The sequence below is a fragment of the Onychostoma macrolepis genome, chromosome 19 (assembly GCF_012432095.1).
Source record: "Onychostoma macrolepis isolate SWU-2019 chromosome 19, ASM1243209v1, whole genome shotgun sequence".
NCBI lineage: Eukaryota > Metazoa > Chordata > Actinopteri > Cypriniformes > Cyprinidae > Onychostoma > Onychostoma macrolepis.
The window spans coordinates 23,189,944-23,209,579 of record NC_081173.1 but is presented as its reverse complement, the minus strand read 5'-3'; the positions used below and the strand labels follow the sequence as shown (position 1 = coordinate 23,209,579).

General features: G+C 36.8%; 1 protein-coding gene across 6 annotated transcripts in view; it reads left to right on the top strand.

Moving 5' to 3' along the window:
* kmt2ba (lysine (K)-specific methyltransferase 2Ba) overlaps positions 1 to 19,636 on the top strand; it is a 44,489-nt gene that overhangs the window by 16,313 nt on the left and 8,540 nt on the right. For all 6 annotated transcript variants that reach the window (XR_009267183.1, XR_009267182.1, XM_058752701.1 and 3 more), the window contains exons 12-28: positions 9,396 to 9,509; positions 9,669 to 9,815; positions 9,977 to 10,069; positions 10,262 to 10,379; positions 16,074 to 16,187; positions 16,273 to 16,460; positions 16,579 to 16,677; positions 16,926 to 17,033; positions 17,191 to 17,267; positions 17,357 to 17,457; positions 17,541 to 17,623; positions 17,708 to 17,842; positions 18,079 to 18,237; positions 18,321 to 18,438; positions 18,523 to 18,601; positions 18,884 to 19,044; positions 19,173 to 19,328. Coding sequence is in view for 4 of the 6 variants with exons in the window: in XM_058752701.1 (XP_058608684.1) it covers positions 9,396 to 9,509; positions 9,669 to 9,815; positions 9,977 to 10,069; positions 10,262 to 10,379; positions 16,074 to 16,187; positions 16,273 to 16,460; positions 16,579 to 16,677; positions 16,926 to 17,033; positions 17,191 to 17,267; positions 17,357 to 17,457; positions 17,541 to 17,623; positions 17,708 to 17,842; positions 18,079 to 18,237; positions 18,321 to 18,438; positions 18,523 to 18,601; positions 18,884 to 19,044; positions 19,173 to 19,328 (2,050 nt within the window). In the remaining 2 variants the exon portion in view is untranslated. The remainder of the gene's footprint in view (positions 1 to 9,395; positions 9,510 to 9,668; positions 9,816 to 9,976; positions 10,070 to 10,261; positions 10,380 to 16,073; positions 16,188 to 16,272; positions 16,461 to 16,578; positions 16,678 to 16,925; positions 17,034 to 17,190; positions 17,268 to 17,356; positions 17,458 to 17,540; positions 17,624 to 17,707; positions 17,843 to 18,078; positions 18,238 to 18,320; positions 18,439 to 18,522; positions 18,602 to 18,883; positions 19,045 to 19,172; positions 19,329 to 19,636) is intronic.

Genomic DNA, 19,636 nt, shown 5'->3' with positions numbered 1-19,636 from the left:
ACTTGAAAACAAAGCCCACTAGACAGTGACCATGTGCTGATTCTGAACGCATCTCTCACATAGACTGACAAGGGAGTATACTTTAAAGGCTTGCGCACTCAACGGTTTGCGAAATGGAGCTTTGTGCTCGTGTATCCTACCTCTCTCATTCGGCACAAATCCAAATATTCCGTAATATTTCCATATTTGCGATGTAACGTATCTGAATGCTAAACTATTATTTATTGTGTAAATTATAGCCTTTGTACTTCAGTCGCGTTCTAACGTGACAGAGGCGCGGGCGCGCTAATGTTTGGCTCACTATTTTATTTTGATAAAGTACCAACTGCGCTGTCAAGTTAGCAATGCTGGAACTGATGTGTTGTGTGTGTACAGTGAAATACAGTGAGTTAAACATCAGCGCACGCGCCTCTGTGTCACCGTTGGAACGCGACTGAAGTACAAAGCCCATCATTTACATAATAAATAATAGTTTAGCATTCTGATACGTTACATCGCAAATATGGAAATATTATGGAATATTTGGATTTGTGCCGAATGAGAGAGGTAGGACACACGAGCACAAAGCTCCATTTCAAACAGTTGAGTGTGCAAGCCTTTAAAGTATACTCCCTTGTCAGTCTATGTGAGAGACGCGTTCAGAATCAGCACATGGTCACTGTCTAGGGGGCTTTGTTTTCAAGTGTGCAACTCATGGCATTCGCTGTTCTTCTGCTGGCGGTTATCAAACAGCGCTGCATTACCGCGGCGCCTTCTGGATCGGGGTGAATTGCCTGTATTCGCCGTGAGCCTCATGCACCGAACCGAGACGCCTGTACCGTGACGGTTCGGTACGAATACATGTACCGTACACCCTAGTGTGTATATATATATATATATGTGTGTGTGTGTATATATATATATATATATATATATATATATATATATATATATATATATATATATATATATATATATATATATATATATATATATATATATATATATATATATATATATATATATATATATATATATATATATATATATATATATATATATATTAGAGCTGTCAATTGATTAAAAATGTAATCACGTTAATCATGGACTGTGATTAATCGCAAATTTAAAAGACTAGGATTTACCTGGAAATGTGTTGGAAAAAGAAATGCATGACAAACTAGTTTAAGGAAACATAACCTTTCACATTTCTGCCAGGTATGAGACATAATCCTTATTATTCTTTTATCATTATTCTTTTGTTTTTATTCAGCCATTATCAGCCTTTATACTGGCAATAAAATGTTTACCAAGCCACATCGCTTCAATCCCAGTATACATTTACCCAACTATTATCAAAAGTATTTCTAAATAAATACAACTCAACAACGTTGTTTGCACCGTGCTCCTCCGTTACTTAATCTTTTTATTTTGGGGCGTCAATCTGTTAAGTTACTTTGTATAAGAAATTTTGATCCGCACTCATGAGAACAGTCGTCTTTTTCCGTTTTATTTAACAATCATCACCATTGGGGAAAAGACACAAATGTTTCGACTACCAAGCCTTCCTCAGTGTGCCGTTCTTAAGTTGCCAGGTATACATTCCAAGTATAACCCTTATGTACTGTTCAAAAACAGGTGACTTCCTGTATGGTCTGGGTCAAATTCACCCGTATTGGATTCAATGTAATGCCACAAAAATTATGACATAAAAATACATACAATCAAGTACAATCAATAAACTTGTAATATCAGTACTTTTCACACATTTCAAAGAATGAATATCTGAATTTATGATTTATAAAAATGTTTTTAACCACTATTTTTGACTTTTTCTAACGATAATATCTTGGTCTAAACCTAAAGTAATCTTGACAAATTATATATCATTTGAAAGGTTTTGGACTCTAGTTTTCATATTTGGTGACTGTTTTTCAAAGAAATGACAGAGCAATAGATAAATAGCGAAAGATTCTCCATTTATGATATAGTGCCAAACACACTTTTATTCTATACGTATTTTTTTGTGTTTTAGAGAGAGAATTCAAATCAAATATTAAAGTTACTGCCAAAACTTTTTCTGAATAGGATGTCTACTTCATTTTAAAAATTATGGAAATATATAGTTCAGAACACTCAAACAATAAATGGAAATCAAGAGTCCTTGTATATCACCTAGTGGAAAGGTTTGGTACTGCATCCACAAAATCGTACTTAAAAGTTCATTTTTTGAGGTCAGCCTAAAATTTGGCACAAAACTTGTTCAGATGATTGGCTTTGATTTTCTTGAAGATTTGGTGGTAAACATATTTTGTAAAATTGCTATTTTAAATAAAATATAAAATATATATTTTTTTATTTTACATTTTCATACATTTACATTTATGCATTTAGCAGACGCTTTTATCCAAAGCGACTTACATTGCATTCAAGTTACAGTTTCTACATTTTATCAGCTCTTGCTTTCCCTGGGAATTGAACCCATGATCTTGACGTTGCTAGCGCCATGCTCTACTATTTGAGCTACAGGAAAGTAAACTTCTATAACTTTTTATAAATGTACTTTTATAACTGTTTTTTTTTAACTTCTACAATAACCTGTGATGTTTCACCTTTTAAATAGATACCAATCTTAAGTCTGCGCTCTGAAGTATTCAAGTTTTATAACAATTTTAGCCGGAAAAGTCATTTTTATGTCTATGCTCAAAAACTGCGACTTACAGTTAAAAGGCTAAACAGTTTTGATTTCACAAACTTTGAAATTAAAAAGTTGTTAAACTCATCAAGACACTGACACTAGGAGGCACTTCAGGACTAGAGTTGAGGAGCTCTGAAATACAACAAAGGAATTTGTTGTTATTTTGTGTGTATTTCAGTTGCTTTTGAATCGATGCTTATGCGGGTCAAATTGACCCACGAACCTCACAAACGTATAATAATTTCTGTATGTACATTTCACAACACATCAGTGTGTTGAAACTGTGTATGCATGTTCATGACCCTAAACGAGAAAAAGTAACAAAACTTCAAGAAAAACAACATAAGTTAACTGATATTTCTGACAACTCAAAAATCAAAATGGGTCAAATTGACCCGGAACAGTACATGAGGGATAATACACATTAGTAAAAGAATCTACTTTAATTTTATTTGTCTATATACACCTTGGGCGGCCGTGGTACATTATAAAAGTAGCCCAAAAAACCACAACTCATGCCTCTGTAATTTTTCCCGTGACTGTATTTTCTGTAACTAGTTACTGCCCAACACTGCACACAGAGTGCTTATCAGAACTTCAAGGCCGCTAGCCCTAGCTAGAATTTTATCAGTATGGTAATGGTTCGTTACACGAACACACACGCACACTCTATGAAGTCATCATCATAGAGAGTGGAAGTATAGAATAAAGCAGGATTTAAGCGCACATAATCAGCGCACATAAGGTTACACATTTCACTCTTGCCATAACTTGATTAATAGTCAAACAAGAAATAATGTAATATAATTAATATCAATAGGAAGTATCTGGCAGCTGGGCATCCACTCCTTCAGGGCTAAATGCGTAGCATTTTAATAAAAACTGCTAACGTTACAGCAGCGGGGAATATGAACGTGCATTTTATTTAATCTGTTATTTTAATGTCTCCTTTTTTTAACATAAAACACTGATATTGATCTGTCTGCATTAAAGCATTTCAGTGGGCTTAAATAGATCACCCTTTACAGCAGATTTAGTTCACAAACAACTGACAGTTTTGATGTAAATATGATTTTCAGTTACAATAATTAATGCTACAGTTTGACATTAGTAACTTGCTTTTCGCAGCATCAGTCACGCGTGTGCTCACAAGATCTCCCGGTTGTTACTTGTGAATTCAGTTCCCTGGAGACTCGCTCTAAACGACTCTTTAACAGCTGGAGTCGGATCATTCCAATTTGTGAATGAATCGTTTGGTGCGATTTGCGAACTGATTTAACCGGTTCATTGAAAATAATCAGTTTGTTCATGATTCAGACACCGCTTCTGCGTCTCGGAGCACATGATCTATTATAAGGAGTAACGCTATGCTTTATGAAATGTACTGAAGTAAAAAGTATGATCTTATGCTTTGTAATGTAGTAAAGTAAAAGTTACTCAAAATAAAACTACTCCAGTTAAGTACAGATACTTGAAAAATGTAAAACTACTACGTTACTGTCCACCACTGGTTTTTATTTATTCCCTTAATATTTCTAATATTACATAGTGAAAAAATGAGAAGAAACATATTTTGTGTTAAACAGGTTGTTTTTGAAAGTCAGTGCTTGAAATAAAAGCTTCTTTCTTTTTAATTGATTTTTATTGATGACTGCAGTCTTAATAATTTAATTGTAGGCCTATAATTCTTTATTTAATAGACCGAATAAATGTAACTTCATAATAATATTAGGCCTAATACAAATAAGAATGTAACAGGCCTACATTAATTGGAAATGCCAATTATCTTAATATTGCCAGCAATTGATGTTTTTGGCAGTATCTCTGGCAGTCGTCGATAAAAGATCATCGTCTTTCGACACAACCCAGCAATGGGAGGTTATCGTGGGGCCTTTTGCAGTGCCCGTCCGCTAACGTTACGCCACTGGGCAGACAGCACGTTGCCTGTTATGTCGTTTTGGCTGCCTTGTTGAGCGCATTGGCAATGAGAACATTATATTTTACACGCGTTAAGCTGTTTTATTTTCCAAATGTAATGGGACTAGTTCTTCCAATCGTTCGGTATGTAATGCGTACCGAACCGAAAGCCTCGTACCGAACGGTTCAATACGAATATGTGTATGTGTATGTGTATGTATGTATGTATGTGTATGTGTATGTGTATGTGTATGTATATGTATATATATATATATATATATATATATATATATATATATATATATATATATATATATATATATATATATATATACACATACATACACATATATACACATACACACATTACATACATGCATGCATAACATACATACACAGCTGCATCTGAATAAATTTGAATGTCGTGGAAAAGTTGTGAAACTTGTGTATTAAATAAATTCAGTGCACACAGACTGAAGTAGTTTAAGTCTTTGGTTCTTTTAATTGTGATGATTTTGGCTCACATTTAACAAACCCACCAATTCACTATCTCAACAAATTAGAATACTTAAGACCAATAAAAAAAACATTTTTAGCGAATTGTTGGCCTTCTGGAAATTGTTCATTTACTGTATATGTACTCAGTACTTGGTAGGGGCTCCTTTTGCTTTAATTACTGCCTCAATTTGGCGTGGCATGGAGGTGATCAGTTTGTGGCACTGCTGAAGTGGTATGGAAGCCCAGGTTTCTTTCTCATTTTCCTCTTGACAATACCCCATAGCTGGCCAGTCAAGCACACCAACACCATGGTTATTTAACCAACTTTTGGTGCTTTTGGTAGTGTGGGCAGGTGCCAAATTCTGCTGGAAAATGAAATCAGCATCTTTAAAAAGCTAGTCAGCAGAAGGAAGCATGAAGTGCTCCAAAATTTCTTGGTAAACGGGTGCAGTGACTTTGGTTTTCAAAAACCACAATGGACCAAAACCAGCAGATGACATTGCACCCCAAATCATCACAGACTGTGGAAACTTAACACTGGACTTCAAGCAACTTGGGCTATGAGCTTCTCCACCCTTCCTCCAGACTCTAGGACCTTGGTTTCCAAATGAAATACAAAACTTGCTCTCATCTGAAAAGAGGACTTTGGACCACTGGGCAATAGTCCAGTTCTTCTCCTTAGCCCAGGTAAGACGCCTCTGATGTTGTCTGTGGTTCAGGAGTGGCTTAACAAGAGGAATACGACAACTGTAGCCAAATTCCTTGAAGCGTCTCTGTGTGGTGGCTCTTGATGCCTTGACCCCAGCCTCAGTCCATTCCTTGTGAAGTTCACCCAAATTCTTGAATCGATTTTGCTTGACAATCCTCATAAGGCTGCGGTTCTCTCGGTTGGTTGTGCATCTTTTTCTTCCACACTTTTTCCTTCCACTCAACTTTCTCTTGGATACAGCACTCTGTGAACAGCCAGCTTCTTTGGCAATGAATGTTTGTGGCTTACCCTCCTTGTGAAGGGTGTCAATTATTGTCTTCCGGACAACTGTCAGATCAGCAGTCTTCCCCATGATTGTGTAGCCTAGTGAACCAAACTGAGAGACCATTTTGAAGGCTCAGGAAACGTTTGCAGGTGTTTTGAGTTGATTATCTGATTGGCATGTCACCATATTCTAATTTGTTGAGATAGTGAATTGGTGGGTTTTTGTTAAATGTGAGCCAAAATCATCACAATTAAAAGAACCAAAGACTTAAACTACTTCAGTCTGTGTGCACTGAATTTATTTAATACACGAGTTTCACAATTTGAGTTGAATTACTGAAATAAATGAACTTTTCCACGACATTCTAATTTATTGAGATGCACCTGTATATATGTGTATATGTATGTGTGTACGTAAGTACACACACAGTCATGGCCAAAAATATCGGCACCCTTGCAATTCTGTCAGAAAATGCAGCACTTCCCTCAGAAAATTGTTCCAATTGCAAATGTTTTGGTATTCACATGCTTATTGTTTTTGTTTGCACTGCAACAGCACAAAAAAACTGAGAAGAAGAGTCAAACTTGATAAAATTTCACACAGAACTCAAAAATGGACTGGACAAAATTATTGGCGCCTTGTCACATCACATCAAGCATGTGATGCTCCTGTAATCTGTATTTAGATACCTGTGGTGAGTAACAGGTGTGGGCAACATAGTAATCACACTTGCAACCAGTTAAAATGGAGAAAAGTTGACTCAACCTTTGTGTTGTGTCACACTGAGCATGGAGAAGTGTAAAGAGTTGTCTGTGGATTTGAGAGAAAAAATTGGAAAAACATGGATACTGTGCACAATATCAAGAGGTTTACAGCCCATGGCACTGTAGCTACACCAGAGATCATGGGTCTTCCAGCAGGACAATGACCCGAAACAGACTTCAAAAAGCACTCAGAAATGGTTACAAACAAAGCGCTGGAGAGTTTTGAAATGGCCAGCAATGAGTCCAGATCTGAATCCCATAGAACACCTGTGGAGAGATCTCAAAACAGCAGTTGGGAGAAGGCATCATTTAAATCTGAATGACTGAATGAGCAGTTTGCAAAAGAAGAGTGGTCCAAAAGTCCAGTAGAGAGGTCTAAGAAACTCATTCATGGTTATAGGAAGCGATTGATTTCAGTTATTTTTTCCAAAGGGGGGTGCTACAAAATATTAAGTTAAGGATACCAATAATTTTGTCAAGTGCATTTTTTGGGTTCTGTGTGGAATTGTATCAGATTTGACTTTTCCAATGCAAACAAAAAAATAAACATTTTACCAAAACATTTGCAACTGCAACAATTTTCTGAGAGAAGGGTTGCATTTTCTGACAGAACTGCAAGGGTGCCGATATTTTTGGCCATGACTGTATATATTAGTGCTGTCAAAAATAGCGCGTTAACCTGAATTTTATGATGCGACAAGAACAAAACATATTTTGGGGTATCCCTTTAACGTGTTAAAATTATTTAACGCCGTTAACGCAGGGGTGGAGCCTGGGGTTGGCCACCCCACTCATAACTGCTGTTTCTGTCTGTTTTTTCTTGACAAGAAGTGCATTTATTCAGTTGCAGAACATCTTTACGATCACATCAATCCGGAGACTTTTCAGACGAGCGCTCCAGCTTCACTTCAGTGGCAGGCGCGAGTCAAACAAGCGCGGAAACCGGCGTGCACTGTAGCCTGCATCAATTCATATCAAAGTGCGAAATAAACTACGTGCATGCAATGTCGTGGTCCGTTAAGGCATGAAGTTACCAAAAAGGCAATTAAAGCTGCCTTAAAACTCTGCGTGCAATAACTTTTTTTTATATAGCTGTAAGTGTTTATCTGTATTTAGTTTAGAATTTAGTGTTTGATAACTTTATTCAGTTTCTGTATGTTTCTGAGGGGCACAGGTAAATTACATTTATAATGGGTTTATGTGAAGATTGTTTTAAGTTCACTTAAATTAGAAATTATTTTTAAAGTCTAATAAATGTTAAAATTGATAGCTCTTAATTATAATTTAATGTTTAATGGCTATAGTCAATGGTTAAATATTAGATATAAATATTATATTTATAAGGTATGTATATATATTTATTTTATTTATTAGGGGTGTAACGGTACACAGATGTCACAGTTCTATACGTACCTCACTTCGGGGGTCACGGTTCGATACGATTTCGGTACAAGAAAAATACAACAAATCTACTTTGCTAGGTTTCTTTCCATTTATTTTGAACAGACAGTAGAACAAATGTGAAAGTACTAAATATTATATTAAATTATGTTGTTTGTGTGTGTGTGTGTGTGTGTATATATAATATATATATATATATATATATATTTGAACTTTTTAAGGTCTTAAACTTTTGATCAGCTGATGAACAGCCTGTTGGAGTTTAAATGCAGTTTTCAATAAATTGCATATTCTCTACTTTTTGTCTCTTGCTCCTGTTTCTTCTTTTGGCATTTTGAAGCAGTACTTACAACCTAGTTACGATCCAACAGCGTGAAATGGGGGGGGAGTCGCTAAAGGGGTCTGCTAAGTTGGCAACATTGTGCATCTCCATTTCTCCAACTACTGGCTAGGCCAGGGGTCAAACAGAACATGTGCGCTGCGTTAATCGCACGTTAATAAAATTAGTGCCGTTAAAATTTGCGTTAACTTGCATTAACAGCACTAGTTTTAACTGAAAGCGCTGCTCTTCCACATTCTCTGCTGCTCACTGAACAGAGCAGATGCAGAGAGAGAGAGAGAAAGAGAGGTGTGTGCGTATGGAAGGCCAAAAGGGCCAAAAACGTGAATTTTAACGCGTATGAAACACGTTAAAATTCACGTGTTTTGGCCCTTTTGGCCTTCCATATGTGCACAGTGGGCAAGAGACCTCGCGCTCATGTGGCAGTACCAGCGAGTCTTAGTAAATAAGGTTTGGGCAAACCATAAAGATTGGTCGCTAGGCGCTTTTGGGGGGGGAGGAAAAAAACTAAAAAAGTTGCTAAAGGGTTCTGAAAAGTGGCTAAGTTGGCAACACTGTCATCATCTGTTAATAAAATTAGTGTTGTTAAAATGAATTTCCTTTAACGCCTTAATTTTGACAGCCCGTATGTATGTATGTGTGTGTGTGTGTGTGTGTGTGTGTGTGTGTACACAATTTTAAACAAAATATAATAGTTTTATGGTGATAACATTTTTTCTGAAGAAAAATGACATGTCAGAATATATTTATAATTCCCAAAACTGACTATCAAACTTTGTCTTTTTTTTGTTATTTTAACTAAATGTATTTATTACTTTATGCAGGAAGACTGTCACATCCAGAATGTGTGGTTGATGGGAGGACTGAGTATTCTCACTTCAGTACCCATCATGCCCCAGTTTGTGTGTCTGCTCTGTGCCAGCAAAGGCCAGCATGATGTAAGATCCAGCTCTCATTACATACCACTGAATCATCACCCATACTACTTCTGTCATAGCACAGTACTACAACATGTCAGTGGTCATGTCCATTTTCATTTCATGCTGAAGAAGTTGATCTTTATTTAATTGAGATTAATTGTTTCCCATCTTTCCCAGATGATCTACTGTCAGATGTGCTGTGAGCCTTTTCACCATTTCTGCCTGCCAGCAGACGACCGTCCAAAGGAGGAGAACAAGGAGAACTGGTGCTGCCGACGCTGCAAGTTCTGCCATGTTTGTGGCCGCAAGAGCAAGCAAGCAAAGGTGCTTTACACTTTTAAATTGAGTACTAAATAGTTATGGAAGCAGACCTACAGTTTTTTTTTTTTTTTTTTTTTATTTGCAGAAGAAGATATATTGTAAACGAAAGAGCCATGCAAGTGCATATATATTTGACAGCATATGTTCTGTTCTTTCCCATTTAGCCAGTTTTGCAGTGCAAGAGATGCATGTACTGCTACCATCCATCCTGTTTAGGACCCACATATCCCAAACCTGTCAAAATGAACAACTCATGGGTGAGTTATTTCCCTGCCACAGAGTGCCACATGTCCAAAAATCATAGTTTAAATTTTTCTCCTAGTTTGTCTCACAATTCTGTTTGAATTATATGTACAGTGAGAATAAGAAGTACAATACGTTTTTTTTTTGTGTTTTTTTTTTTTGTATGTTATTGGTCCATCAATAAAGTTTGCTTTGTTTCTTTGTAGATTTGTATGCTGTGCATCAGGTGTAAGAGCTGTGGTGTGACTCCTGGGAAGTCCTCGGACACATCCTGGAACCATGAGCTGGAACTCTGCCCTGACTGTAGCAAACTCCATAGCAAAGGTTTGACAATGCAGACATCATTAATTAAATAATGTAATTCATATATATATATATATATATGTTCGTTTTTGTGAAAAGTGGGGACATTCCATAGGCGTAATGGTTTTTATAGTGTACTTACTGTATGTGCTATTGCCCTACACCAACCCTACACCTAAACCTACCCCTTACAGGAGACTGTGCATGTCAACTTTCCCCAAAAAAATCCTCATTCTGAGTGATTTATAAGCGTTTTGAAAAGTGGGGACATGGGTCAATGTCCTGAGATGTCACCTTCACCTTGTAATACCTGTGTCATACCTTTGTCATTATACAAATCTATGTCCTGACTTTTCACAAAAACGCGCGCACACACACACACACACACAGCCATGGCCAAAAATATTGGCACCCTTGGTAAATATGATCAAAAAAGGCTGTGAAAATTAATCTGTTAATCCTTTTGATCTTTTATTTAAAAAAATTCACAAAAATCTTACCTTTCATTGGATAATAAGAATTTAAAATGGGGGGAAATATCATTATGAAATAAATGTTTTTCTCTAATACACATCAGCCACAGTTAACGGTACCCTTTCATTCAATACTTTTTGAAACCTCCATTTGCCAGTTTAACAGCTCTAAATTTTCTCCTATAATGCCTGAGGAGGTTAGAGAAGACCTGACAAGAGATCAGCGACCATTCCTTCATCCAGAATCACTCCAGACCCTTTAGATTCCCAGCTCCATGTTGGTGCTCACTGACCCATTTTTGTGTTGTTTTTGAGGTTTGTGTTTGAATTATTGTACGGTTGGAAGATCCAAACATGGCCCATTATAAGACTTATAACAGAGTCAGTCACTTATTGATTTTTTTTTATCTGTTGGTATTTGATAGAATCCATGATGCCATGTGTTTAAACAAGATGTCCAGGACCTCCAGCAGAAATATAGGCTCACAACATCAAAAATACAGCAGTATATTTCATTGTACACATGGGGTACTTTTTATCCCTTTGTTCACCAAACCCATCTTGAGTGTTTGCTGCTAAAAAGCTCATATTTTTAGTTTCATCTGACCATAGAAGCCAGTCCCATTTGAAGTTCCAGTTGTGTCTGATAACTGATTATGCTGGAGTTTGTTTTTGGATGAGCTAGGAGAATTTTTCTTGAAACCCTCCCAAACAACAACATGTGGTGATGTAGGTGCTGTTTGACCATCTTTTTTTTTTTTTTTTTTTTTTTTTTTTAAGGTTTTCTGACCCCGAGACTCAACTATTTTCTGCAATTCTCCAGCTGTGGTCTTTGGAGAGTCTTTAGCCGCTCAAACTCTGCTTCTCACCATGCATTAGGACGATATAGACACACGTCTTCTTCCAGGCAGTTTCGTAACATTTTCTGTTGATTGGAAATTCTTAATTATTGCCCTGATGGTGGAAATGGGAATTTTCACTGCTCTAGCTCTTTTCTTAAAGCCACTTCACTAATTTGTGAAGCTCAATTATCTTTTGCTGCACATCAGAAATATATTCTTTGTTTTTTTTCATTGTGATGGATGATTAAGGGAATTTGGGCTTTGTTTTCCCTCCTATTTATATTTCTGTGAAACAGGAAGCCATGGCTGGATAATTTCATCTTCATAATCACCCTGGAGTGCTCAAAATTGTGAATGGGAATATACTTCAGAGATATTTTACTCATAAGAATTTCTAGGGGTACCAATAATTGCGTCCAACGTGTATTAGAGAAAAACATTTTTCATAATGATATTTCCCCCCATTTTAAAATCTTATTATCCAATGAAAGGTTATATATATATATATATCAGGCATTACTCCAGTCTTCAGTGTCTATATATCAGAGGTGGGGGACTCGAGTCACATGACCTGACTCGAGTCGCAAATTTAAGGACTTGTGACTTGCTTGACTAAATAAAGAAAATGACTCGACTTGACTTGGACTTGAGATCCAGTGACTTGAGACTTGACTTGACCTTCATGACTCGGCAGGACTTGACTTTATAACAACTCTAATTGTTATTATAAATCATTGCGACATAATTTGGTCAACAAAACGCAAGCCACTGAACCAGCGGCAGAAGTGATCCGAGTCTGCGCAGTTCATGACACTGCGCGAACACAGCGCGCCAAATACACGGAGCAAGAGAATCTCCCGAGATGTTTGGATTAACATTTCGAAACTGTATGCATTTGCAAAGCCAGGACGTCACCACTTCATAAAGGAAAGGTATGTAAACGTGTTCGTTAGTTGAAAACCACAGTGTTTTATCGATTAGTGATATTTCTCTTGAACCCAAAATCCAAGACATGTTGTCAAAATGGCCCTAGTATGAGTTTTTATATTTATAACATACGATATTTAGTAATATTTTCAGCGTGGCTGCCAACAGTTCCTGTCCACAGCTAAGTTAGTTACGCGCGTCTCTAAGCAACACACTGAATACTGAACAAATCCAGGGATTTGAACGAATCGGTTGAGTGATTCAGTGGCCCATTCTTGCTTTTTCATGAACGAATCAACTGTTTTGAATGAATCGATTCAATGAACACTTCTGTGATGAAGCTGTGATTTGCCACCACATACTGGCGGCATTAATATCATAGAGTTGGTCTATCAGTTTTCATATTTCTATTTTACATTTTTTTTTATTAATTATTTTTCCAACAGAACAAACAGAAAACCAAAACAAACAAAAAGCTTAGGCAGACCTTAAATGCACAGCTGTCAATTTAGTTCTTAAGATAAAATCAAAGAAATCGATAAGTTACAGGGGAAGATACATAAACATTAACAGCAATAGGCTTCTTGATTTGAGCCATGATGACAATAGTTTTCAAGAACAATGTAGGCAATCATGCAAAGTGAAAGAAACAGTCCAAATAGGGTGTCTATATCCGATGAAAATTTTGGGTCCATTTTATTTCTGATATAAGGGGTGATTTGTAGTCAGCATATTATTTAAAATTGAATAGCATGTTTTGTTACACACTGAAATTCTTTAGCGTGCTCCCAGACTGAGTCCCAGTGTTCACTGGAGATATTTAGTGCAAAATCATTTTCAAACATCTATTATCTTTGTCTCCTAGGATGGTCGAACTTAATATAACATAAATATGATATACATATTTTTATCTTGTATTTTTATCAATATTTTCTCAATTACAGACTTATCGGTATACAAAGTAGTATTTTGCCTGTTTTAAAAATGTTATATTTAAAACATTATTATTTAAAATGTATAATTAAAGTAAATTTATGATGAAAAATTAATAAGGTCGTGTGGCAAAAATATATTTGTTCCTGTTTGATACTGTGACTTGACTTGACCCTTATCAGGACTCGACTTGACTTGCTTGAGGTGAGCCACTGACTTGACTTGACTTGCTTGATTTGTTTGTACTGTGACTTGAGACTTGCTTGAGACTTGATGGTAGGGACTTGGGACTTGCTTGAGACTTGAACATGTGTGACTTGCCCCCACCGCTGCTATATATACATACAGAGCTGGGTAGATTACTTACAAATTGTAATCCGTTACTGATTCCAGATTACATGACAAAAATTGTAGTCAGTAACGTAATCCGATACATTACACATTTTAGGTAATATAATCAGATTACTTTTGGATTACTTTAAATTACTTTTGATTTAACTCGTTTATCGCATTATTTTGTGCCATAATGATGTAAAAAATGCAAAGAGTGAGAGAACTTGTTCCATTCATTGTAATTTGCAACATGAAGTGCATTAAACATATTACATCAAGGTTTCCCAAACTAGGGTTTGTAAAGGAACTGCAGGGGGTTTGTGAATTTAATGAAAAGCTGACTTAAATGAAAATAAATCATTTTAAAACAAACTCCCTTTCGAGGAAAGTCTCTTCTCTCGGCGGCCATATTTGCAACGCCTCCTGGCAATTCGTACAAGACATATCTTAATGAATGGTGGAATCCTGAAATCTCAAAAACTGCTCGCTGAACTCGCACGTCAAATCAGCAACAAAAATCTGAAATTAATTGCCCCACGAATGTTGTTTCTTATGCTCAAATAGTGTTTAAAAAGCTTATTTTTCATGCTAGACCAGCCAATGTGCATGCGGAGTCATAACGTGCTTACTGTGCATGTGCATTGACTGGTCTTGTCAGGGCTGCGTTGAGCCCTGACAAAACATTGCAAAACGTTTTTTAAATGGAAATGGTGGTGCGTTGAGCACCCTGTTCTGACGACGCAAGTGTTGCAACTATGGCAGCTGAGAAGGCCATTCTTTGTGTTCTTTTTGAAGAATTTTTGGAGCCTGACGAAATCGGTATAAATACGCGTTTAATACTGCAAAATACGCTCGATGTTACAGTCACTGCCCTTGCCGTCCATTCTTATGTAAAGCACTTAATTACCATTGTGTATGAAATTTGGTGTATAAATAAACTTGCCTTGCGATAAAGCTAAAAATATAAACAAACACATCATGTTGATATGCCATATTGTTACTATAAAACTATAACGACAAACATGTCTTCGATTGTTGCTTATACCGAGCTGCAGCGAACACATTGTCTCTTTAATCTCGTGTGGTTTATATACATGTTGCTACTAATGAGAAAGCATCTCAAACCCCGTTGCACACCGTTTTCAGGAAACATGTCATTCAACCCAGAAACCATAGCAAAACGTTGTGCTTGAACGTGCCCCAGGTTTCTATGGGAAATTTGCCTCACTCATTTAGAAGGTGGAACTATTCCTCCATATTGCGCGTTACAGTTTCTCCCATTCCATCTTTGTATTTCTATAGTCTTTGTTTTAAATAAAACACTTAATAAAAAAAGATGAAAAATTTTTATTTACCTGCATGCCATGTGATCGTTAATCAACATCAAAGAAACCGTGAACATGCACATGTGATGCTTAATTATTGAAATTTATTTTAAAATCCCAGGGGTACTTAAAGCAAATATATTTGGTGAATAAGGTTTAGATGAAAAAAAGTTTTGGAATGCCTGCATTACATGCAACTAAGTGATAACGTGAATATTTGCATTTAATTAGTTATAATTAATAAAATGAAAATAAAAATAAATGTGTTCATCAGTAGTTGATCCAGTGTTGAAACCCTTCTTAAACTTGAAATGATTTTTGTAAATCCAGTGCTCAAATGCTGTCGCCAACTGACTAATGACTGATCTTTGTGTGAATGTCCACAAAACTGGACTATATACATATATAATATGTATATAATCGGTAGGCTATTTTAGAAAGGAAAACTTAAAAGATGAAAAAGAGAAATTTTGGGAGAATCAATGAATTATGAATAATTTATAGCTATTGTGTGATGTAATCATGTAATCCATAAAAAAGTAACTGTAAAAAGCTGTATACATATTAGTTTTTATATATTATATAGCAAAAAATTTTAAAATCGTTTTCAAATATAAAATGTATGTTCATTTGCAACCGTTATGCTAACAACAATAAAAAGACATTTATGACATTAAAACAGCGACATCTGCTGAAGGGAACATTTTTTTTTCATTTTCTTTTCACGGGAACATCCCAGCTGAAGATGAGGAAATTACGTCTCTACCTTTGCCATATATTATACTATTATAGTTGCAAATGTGATAGTAATATCCTCAGCAACTCTAAAAATCCTTATGTCTGATTTTACATTGTTGTAATTTGTGTTGTGTGTGTTTTCAGGGAACTTCTGCACTGTGTGTCTGAAGTGCTACGAGGAACATGAGTTTGACAGCAGTATGATGCAGTGTGCCCGATGTGCCCACTGGGTCCATCCCAAATGTGAGGGGCTCACAGGTAGGATGTGTCCATTTTCAGTGCCTCACTGATGCCACACACAGTACATTGTCTTGTATTTCCATCCTACCTTTTACTTTTTCAGACGATCTGTATGAGATCCTGTGTCGTCTGCGGGGGAAGAGTCTGGTGTTCTCCTGTGCTCCCTGCAGTAAGAGATTCCGCAGCGGTTGGCAGGATGTTGTTCAGGAAGTTTTGCAGAACGGTCTGGAGAAGATCATGAATGGATTGAAGAGTTCTCCGACCGTCAGCCACCTCCTCATGTGTGCACAGGTGAAGTTTTCAGCTGCCTGTTTACTGACAATGTCCCTTTGTAGCCAAACAATTTATCTGTTCATACTCTTGCTGTGTCCTGGTGAATCAAATTTTCTTTATGTGTGTATCTCAACAGTGTGAGGTGTGTCCAGATTTTGAGGTTGAAAAGGAGTGGTCAGGCTGTTGTCTACATCCTGTAGAGCAGAAGCTGGAGAATGGCCTGTACACTTCACTGGTGAGATCTCTTATACATGTGAAACTAGTTATGACTTGATTTAATTTAGTTATGACAACATAACCTAACATTACTATATTCTTAGTACTCTAGTACTCTGTAGTTTATATTCAATCAAAAGCTATTGGAGAGCTATTGATTTTCTTAGTCTATCAATATATTTAAGTCTGAAATCACAGTTAAGAGATTCGGAATCCGTTAAATGTATATAAACCAGTACCTAAAAGCAGTTTTCCGGGGTCTTTCAGAAAGCATTTCATGAGGATGTGGTGGCAGTGATGGTGGAAAGGCTGAGAAAAGAATATCTTCTAGAGGAGCAAAGGCCCACTGTTCAAGCCAAATTGTATTATATAAAGGTAATTTGTTTTTCCTGTAAGCCTGCAATAGCTGCTGATGTTCTGCTATTATTGAGCATTTTAATGCAATGCGTATTGTATGAGTGATAATTACAGGCTGTATTTCATCTTGGTGCATATTTTGCTCCTTTTAAATGTCTTTGTGTTGTCTTTGCAGCTAGTAGAACAAGTATTTTGCTGGTTTAACAGTCAGGACCCCAAAATGTGGAACTGTCATATGCAAGACTATCCAAGGTAGGAAACCTAATGTTTCTTATTTTAATATACTACATGCATTCAAAGTTTGTGTTGTTAAGGTTCATTTTGCCCCTTTTGTTTCATAGCGGTATGCTCCCTGAGGCCATAATTCCCCCCAGCAATGAACACAGTTATGCACAATGGCTCAAAGAGCAGGATCCAGAAAACCCCCAATCGAAATCTCAAGGTAAACGCATTGTTTTTATCTTTATGGCTCATGCTATCCTCTTGTTTGTATCTTTTGTTAACTTTTTTTCTCATGTACCACAGATCTGCAGAATGTGAACTCTCAGTCTTTCATGGATGAAAGACAGTGCTCCCTCTGCCAGCAACATGGAGATGCCAAACCGAATGTAGGTGAAGCCTTTACCAGTTCTGTGTTCAGAGATGAGTCTCATGTTTGGCTCACTTGAGTTGTGTTGTCTTTGTATGTGTAGGATGCTGGTAGGCTGCTGTATATTGGACAGAATGAATGGGCTCATGTGAACTGCTGCATGTGGTCAGCAGAGGTGCAGGATGTCAAAGGAGCTTTGCTACATGTCCACAGTGCCGTCACCAGGGGCCGCCTCATGGTTGGTACAAACTGATGCAGAGTATTGTCATTTGGATAAAAACTGAACAAAAAATGAAAAAGGAAAAATAACTAAATAAAATTAATAAATATTTTAAGCCCAGTTCAGGGGTTCCATAGCCATAATAACCTTGGAAGTTATATATTGTGCAGTCTTTATACCATTTTTAATCTTAATAAATACAATATTATATGCTTTAGTGAAATGAGTGTATTAATTGTACCTTTTTTTGCCAGCGCTGTGAGCGTTGTGGCCAGACAGGGGCGACTGTGGGCTGTTGTCTTACCTCGTGTCAGAGTAACTACCACTTCATGTGTGCTCGTGCCAGCAACTGTGTCTTCCAGTGTGATAAGAAAGTGTACTGTAACAAACATCGTGACCTCATAAACAATAAGGTGTGTAAGTTTGAGCAAAATTTGTTTTACAATTACTGTATAATTGAAGTGTGAAGAATGTAAACAAGCTTTTCTTTTTGTAGATTGAACAAGGCAATGGGTTTGAAGTTCTCAGAAGGGTCTATGTAGATTTTGATGGAATTAGTCTGCGTAGGAAGTTTCTAACAGGCTTGGAGCCAGAGTCTGTAAATGTGATGATTGGTGAGTAAACAGGTGATGTTTTTCCTCTGGTGGTGCATTAAAAATAAGTGAAAGTTTAACGTGTTTTATGATGTATCCATGCAGGGTCTCTACATGTACAAAAACTTGGTGTTCTGACGGAGCTGTCTGCAAATTCTGGAAAATTGTATCCAGTTGGTTACCAGTGAGTAATATGAAGTTTAAAATCACTCAGCTTTCACTTGATCATTAATGAATTGATTTGGTGTTGTCTTTGATCAGTTATCAAAACGTCATCCACATTTTTTGTAATATATTTGTTGTCCAAGAAAATAATTTAAAAAAGGCATCTTGTTCCTCTGCAATCAAGGTAAAATCAATTTAGCAGAACTGTGAACAATACACTAGCATCAGTTTCAGATGACACTTTAATTCCTGTTTAATTATGAGGAGCCATAGTTGTTCACATAATTTGATGTGGTTTCAGATGTTCTAGGTGGTATTGGAGCACCGTTGACCCTCGCAGGCAATGCCGGTACACTTGTAAAGTAACAGAGGTGCGACCATCAACACGATGCAAAGCTCCTAGCTCCATGGTGGATCAGGGAGAAAATCACACAATTGTACACAGTCCAAAAGCTCACAATGGTGTGTATAGGCATATATAGCTGTCTTTATTCATGCATTTAAAAAAAATAATAATAATGTCAGAGGGGCAATATGGTGTGGACTCTGTAATTAATAGTTTTTTTTTTAAATTAATATCTGTCTTATAGATGAGGATGGCACAGATAGTGAGTCCTTTTCACCTGGGCTGCCCCCCAGCACCCCCTCCAAGACCAAACAAGACTCAGGGGCCGGAGGCAAGACTCCTGGCTATCCACACAGCAGGAGACCAGCAGGGGGAATGTCCAGACCGTTACCTTCCCCAGGTAAGATCTTTGCATCAGTTTGAAGTTATGTTAATTTACCAAACAAATAAATCAAATTACATCAAATTTTAATGTGATTCAGGGGATCAATCGGCCAAAAATGAAAATTGTCGTCATTTACTCACCTTCATGTCATTCCAAACCCATAAGACTAATCTTCGTAAGGTAATCTTCGAAACACATTTAGGATGTTTTAATGAAACCTGAGAGGTTTCTGTCCCTAGCTTGTGAAGAGAAATAAATGCATCATATGTTGAACAAATTTTGCTTTTAATTACATCTAATCAATGACACACACACACATAAGG